The sequence below is a fragment of the Sorex araneus genome, chromosome 6 (genome assembly GCF_027595985.1).
Source record: "Sorex araneus isolate mSorAra2 chromosome 6, mSorAra2.pri, whole genome shotgun sequence".
Lineage (NCBI taxonomy): Eukaryota > Metazoa > Chordata > Mammalia > Eulipotyphla > Soricidae > Sorex > Sorex araneus.
This window is the reverse complement of record NC_073307.1, coordinates 120,818,245-120,825,178: the sequence shown is the minus strand read 5'-3', so window position 1 is coordinate 120,825,178 and position 6,934 is coordinate 120,818,245. Positions and strand designations below refer to the sequence as shown.

Here is a 6,934-nt window from a genome sequence, read left to right as displayed (position 1 = left end):
ACGGAAATGATAGTATTTATTTAACATTTTCATTCATTTCACATTCCTTTTGAATGTGCAATGGGACATGGCCTAGGAAATTAGTGGGAAAATCAGGACCTTAGAAAAGTTCATGTTTGTGAAAAGTTGGGATTCAATAGAGACATCCCAGGCTTTAATCAGAAAGATCAGGCAGAGTCCAAATATAGGATGTCAAAGCTGTGTGGACTGCTTTAAATGTCTAAGTTGCTTCTCTCTGCTCTCAGGTACCATTAGTACCATGAGAGTCCATGATAATACTGAAAATTCTTTCTCATTTGTGTTTCCAGAAACACCAGGAGAGACTATCTGAGCATGGATGTAACTGTCACACCTTGTGTGACTGAAAATACACTGAAGTATGAGAATTACAGGGAGGACTTTGAGAGAACACGGAATATAACTTGGCTGATCTCAGGCATTGTGGAATTCATCATTTCCCTGGTGGGGCTGGCAGGAAATGCTGTGGTGCTCTGGCTCCTGGCTTTCCGCATGCAGAGGAATGCTTTCTCAGTCTACATCCTCAACTTGGCCGGAGCTGATTTTGTCTGTCTATCCACCCACATGGTATCCTCCATACTACGTCTTATGGAATATAACGGACTAAACTCCAACAGGGTGTTCCAAGTTAATTTTATAATGTTTGTCTTTTCATATATTGCAAGCCTGAGCTTTCTCAGTGCCATTAGTACTGAGCGTTGTCTGTCTGTCATAAAGCCCATCTGGTATCATTGCCACCGTCCAAAACACATGTCATCTGTCATGTGTGCCTTGCTCTGGGCCCTGGCCCTGCTCCTGATCATCCTAAATGTTGGGTTCTGTAACTTTTGGTTTGGATATCCTAATAGATATTTGTGTGGTTTAACTATTTACAGCATTATCACATGGCCGTTTCTCTCATTTGGGCTTCTGTTTGGGTCCAGCCTAGTGCTGCTGATTAGATTGTTGTGTGGCTCCTGGAAGATAAAGCTGACCAGGCTGTATGTGACCATCGGGCTCACAGTGCTGGTCTTCCTTCTCTGTGGCCTGCCCTGGGGAATCAAGCATATTCCCTTATTCTGGAGGTCACTTCTTTATGACAGGGACATCATAATAGTAAGTGAAGTGCTGGATTTATTAACCTGTGTCAACAGCTGTGCTAATCCCATTATCTACTTCTTTGTTGGCTCTTATAGGCAGCAGAGAAGAGAGCAAAGAAAGAGCCTCAAAGTAGTTCTGCAGAGAGCTTTGCAGGATGTTCCTGAGGAGGGTGGAAGCCAAGGCAGCCCTCCTCAGGAGACTCTGGAGATGTCAGGAAATACTCATGTGACCTAACTCAATTAAAATTTAGATATATTTTTCAGAATTTTTTATTGAATTTCAGATACTCTATTCTCACCCTTTAAAGCTGAATATTATAACTGATCCACCATTTATCTTCATGCTCTCTAATATAGGAAAAAAGTCTATTTTTTATTTCTGTACAGTGTTCACACTGAATAAATTTGACATTACCATTAATCTTTGAGTGTTTTCATGATATGTTTGTATTTCTCACATAGAATAATCAGAAAGTAACTCTGAGTAATATGAAAGAAGTTACACATGAAACTCTAGGAATAATTTTCAATTCATTTTCTACATGAGTGGTTCTATATTTGTCTTATACATCTCTGCACTGTCAATAATCTGGACTTACTATTTCTCTGTAAGTTTTTTCTCTTCAATCAAATACTAATTATTGAAAATTAGTGTTTAATGCAACAGAAGAAAAAAATACAAAATGGAGCTCATAAAACTCAGACATTACTGTAAATTTTAGGAAACATGGGCAAAAACTACTTGAAACTAAGTGATAAGGGAGAAAGTATATTCAATCATCAACATCAGATAAAGGTTTCCTATGATATATATAAAGCATATAGATTACAACAGAATATAATGAAAAGCCCTACCTAAATATCTGAATATAAAATAAATAGGCACTCCTCTGAAGGAGATGGACAGAGGACAAATAGACTTAATAAAACCTTCACTTCACTTTTCTTCCATTGCTCATCGACTTGCTGAAGCAAACACCAGTAACATCTCCATTAATCCCTGTCACATGCTAGTGTAGCCCAATGGCTTTTGCTCTCTCCAGGAACACGAAGAGCCTCAAACCATTCATTGAAGGTCTTGATGAAAAAGTCTGAACATCTCATAGGTGGGTGGCCAGGCGTTTTGTTGACGTCCAGTGGAATCCAGTCAGTAAAGGCTATTTTCCAGCGGTCATCTCTAAAATACATTATGAGCCCGGCCCATCTGATTTTTTTTATGCCTTGGCAAATGAGGCAACGTCCCTGATTCTTGATGGTTGACAGTGGTCGGAACTCTGGATGCCTTCTCTCACTTGAGTGAAATGTGATACTCAAAGCATAGTTCTTTAATTCCGTTTTGGGAGATACAGATAGCATTCTCATCCTGCTTTCATAAGGCCCAGGTCTGTGAGGCGTCTGTTAATGCAGGAAGAACAGTGGACTTGTAAAGAAGTGCCCAGAGCCAGATGTTCTTCGTTTTCTTAACCACATCTTCAACTCTCTTGAAGGCATTCCATGCTGCTCTCTTCCTCCCACACAGTTCTGGCGCTAAGTCATTTGTCATGTTGAATTCTCCACTGAGGTCCACATAACTGCTGCATTCAGAGATGTTTATTCCGTTGAGAGAAAATGGAACATCAGGAACTAGTTCGTTTCTCATGAACAACAACAACAAAAAAGCTTATCACCACTTACAATCAGGGAAATACAACTGAGACAACAATGATCTGTCATTTGAGACCAGTCATACTAGCACACATCAAAACAAAAAACAAAATGAAACTACACTAAAAACTGTCTATGTTGGTGTCTAGTGTCTGTATCTGTCACAATCACTGTCATCCCATTGCTCATCAATTTGCTCGAGGTGGCACCAGTAACCTCTCCATTGTGAGACTTGTTGTTATTGTTTTTGGCATATTGAATACGCCATAGGTAGCTTGTCAGGCTCAGCTTTGCAGGCAAGATACTCTCAATATCTTGCCGGGCTTTCCAAGAGTAGTGGAGGAATCGAACCCGGGTCAGCTGCATGCAGCCAAACACCTTACCCGCTGCACTATCTCTCCAGCCCATCTACTCTCTAATGCAACTAATCCAATCCTTAAATAAAACAGTATGGAGAGTTCTCAGAGAAGAAAATATAAGTTACCTTGGGGTTAGAGTTATAGTATCGCGAGTATGAAATCAACCTAGGTGTCCAATAACAGATGAATGAATAATGAAAATATGATATATTAATATATTATAAATGCAACTTATACATTGCAGCTTCAAGAATTTAGGAAATTATGCATTTTTCCACCACTTGCATAGAACTGGAGAATATCATGCAAATGAAGTAAGTCACAAAGGGGACAAATATGAGATTATATCACTTATCTGTGGTTCATAGAATAATAAGAGGAGGAAATGCCTGGTCTCACATCAGGAATACACAGACTACCCTTGACTGCTGAATGTAGAAATGACAAGGATAGGAAAGGGAAAAGTGAAGGTGATAAGTCTAGAGGGAGGGGAGGAAACAAGAGTAAGGTTCAGGGGCTTTGATCATATTCTTAGTATAGAATGGGATATATAGTATGGTTGGTTCCATAATATAAGTATAAATTCAAAACTTCAATAATCAAATTTAGAAATGTGCCTGTCAAAGGCAGACTGGAGGTTGGGAAGACACCTAGAGACATCAACAAAGGAAAGTCAGCACTGATGGTGGATTGCATTGAAACATTATATGCCTCAAACTCTAATAAGAATAACTATGTATATCACAGTACCACAATATCTAATGAAATATAATTTAAAAACAAAGTAAGAAAAGTTAGTTGCTCACATTGCATCTAAATATATTTCTGGTCTCTGTGTGGGTTTTTGTCCAATACCATTGTTTTAAGGCTGGGGCAATATCACAATGTTAGGCCGTTTGCCTTGCATGCAGCCGTCTCGGGTTCAATTCCTCCACCTGTCCCAGAGAGCCCGGCAAGCTAGCTGTGGAGTATTCGATATGCCAAAAACAAGAACAACAAGTCTCACAGTGGAGTTGTTACTGGTGCCCGCTTGAGCAAATCAATGAGCAATGGGATGACAGTGACAGTGAACATTGTTCCAATCACAACTTTTATAGTATCTCTTGAAGTCAAAGATACATCTTCATTCTTCTTGCTCTTAGAACTACATGAGCCACACAGTAACTTGAGCTTCCCAGGTAAAAAAGGAACAACACCCCCTAATTACCTCTGGCATCAAATAATCTCATTTGGGATCATGATCCAGAATCTCACAAATAAATCTTGGAAGAGAGCAACAAGCTGCAGAAGGAAGCCTCAATGACCCACACCAGGCTGAATTCATCCAGGACACCTCAGAAAAGGGCTGTGAGTCCACCATCTGCCCCAAGAGATCCCCAACAGCCATAAACCTCTAGAACCCAATTGCCGCCATGTTCACAGCCAATCTACACAGGCTCAGGACAAGTTCCTCACACATAAGAATGAATCTGCTGAGAAACCCAGGTATGAGGGTTTTGTGACTGAAATCCTCAGACTCTCATGGAGTTGAGAATGGGCAACTTTTCCCCATCTCCTGATTCTTCCCAGAGCCTGTCAGTCATGCCCAGGAACTGCTTCTTGTGCCATATAAGGTCATTAATGGCCATGACCCAGAGACTCAAATAAATATCAGAAGAAAACAACAAGTTTCAGAGATGCTGCTGGATGCCAAAATAGTCATCCAATTAAAAACTTTATTCCAGCTACATCAATCTACTTAAAATTTTAGAATTTCTGGAGCAACATCTAATATTCTAAGCCACTGATATGCCAAGAGTAGCAGACCACATTTGATGGTTTGTAAAGTTGAAGGCAACCAATCTTGATCAAGCATCGATATATATGCATATATACATATATTATATATATATCATACCTATTATATACAATGTATATATACATACATATATACGTATATGTTGCACAGAGTTTCAACCTCTAAAACCTTGTTAGTAATTTATTGTACAATTGTTAGTTTAATGACTCCAAATTGAGATATAACAATTTTCACACTCTTTTGTATAAGGAAACATTTTTGGATCATGTTCTGAGGAGTATTCATAGCAAGCATTACAAAATACATTATTTCAGATCTGCCTTTGGGGCAGGCTGAATGTTGGTCAGAAAATTCAAAATAATGGTGTTGGGAAGTACAAATTGTGGTGGGACTGTTGTTGGGATATCGAATGAAAAAATTTTTGTGAACAACGTTATGAAAATACAATTTAAAAAACTAAAAAATATATGAATAAAAAATAAACAAACAGAACTATTTTCTGTTTTTTTGAAAATTGTTATTATAAAAGAGTCTATTCAACTCTTCACATTTGGGATTGGACTCAATGTGCTTTTTATATTGAGTTTTATAAAATGTGTACACCTTTTGTTTATCAACTTCTTATTTGTATGGTTGACACACTTTTAAATAAGTAGAGAATTTACTTAGTAACCATTACAAATCAATGCATTATAATTTTTCACACAGCTGGACTGGAGCTTACTGTTATTATGGATTGCAATTTATTCAGTGTGTTGGACACATTTACCTTTGGTGATAATACTACAAATATTTCTATGTGGGTGAACTTTGTATTATTTATTTGGTACAGGCACATGCATCACTGTAAATAAACTACTACATCAAAAGAAGGGTGGAAAATGTATGACATTGATATATCATTATAAATATTTTAAATGGCCCTGCTTGCTGATTCTGTGAAATTTCACTTTCATCAAAAACGTCTGAGAACACCTTCTCTCATGGTGTTACCATAGCTGATGAAGATATGTTCTGCACTTTTAATCTCAGTGAATATATATACGTGAGTGATTTTAATTTATATTTAAATCATTAAAAATTGAGATTTGTACACCATTTCTGGTGCCCACACTTGGTTTGTTTTGCATATTATTCAACTTTCCTTGAGAATATTCGTACAATATTTAAAATTCAATGTAATTACAAATCTGAAAAATTCAAAATCTCCTGCCGTACTTTAGTTCTTATACATGAATTAAAATGATTCCCTGGTTCTAGTGGCAAACAAAAACAAGAATATGTTATTTAAGTAAGGAAAGATAGCAAAAGAATTTAGAAGCAAAATGAACCAAACTGCAAATTATGTAATAGAGACCAGTATATTACATATGATGACAAACGGCAATGTTGAATTCAAAGGAATATTGTAAAGAAAATACATGACTTCTTGTCATGATAACACAAAATTTAACAACTCAGAGAGAGACTGAATCTCAGATAAATAATGTACACTTCATTGCTAATTGTAAGCCTTCACAGCCATCTCCCATTACTTTGTTGCTGCCCTGGCACATGAGTGTCAGGGAGTGAATACACAAGAACCACTAGCAGGATTCTTATACCACGTGGGGATGGAGATGCAGAGACTGAGATGGAGGTTTCCTCAGATCTAACTTTAAGCCATCCCCAGAGTGCTCATGACACCAAAGACATGTGGTCTCCTTTGACAGCAGGTCTCTGAACAGGAAGTCACATGAAATTGTGGGAAACTTCAGAAGCCAACCTTCCTCACCAACTTCCACTCCTCCCAAGTGTTCTTCTGCAGGGGACAGAGAAGGGTTCAAATCAAAGGAGAATATCTATAGACTCTTTCAGTCAACAGAAGGAAGCTTACAACCTAAAAGAAGAACGCAAAGTAAGTTTATCAAGTTTACTTCCAAAGCCACTGCTGTGTTTTTGTCCTAAGGCATATACATGAACCTCAAACTGGGAGTCACATGTGTGCAACAAGACAGATGTTCAGGGGCAAGGGAGAAAGCACAGTGTGTAGGGAT

The 6,934-nt window shown here is 38.1% G+C and overlaps 1 protein-coding gene across 1 annotated transcript; it reads left to right on the top strand.

Moving 5' to 3' along the window:
* Positions 1-333: 333 nt before the first annotated feature.
* MGRG5 (mas-related G-protein coupled receptor member X1) lies at positions 334-1,332 on the top strand. The gene has a single exon (XM_004607937.2). The coding sequence runs from the start codon at positions 334-336 to the stop codon at positions 1,330-1,332; it is 999 nt and encodes a 332-aa protein (XP_004607994.2).
* Positions 1,333-6,934: the final 5,602 nt, after the last annotated feature.

Excerpts from the sequence above, each read along its gene's own strand:
- MGRG5 (XM_004607937.2), top strand. The coding sequence starts at position 334 with ATGGATGTAACTGTCACACCTTGTGTGACTGAAAATACACTGAAGTAT.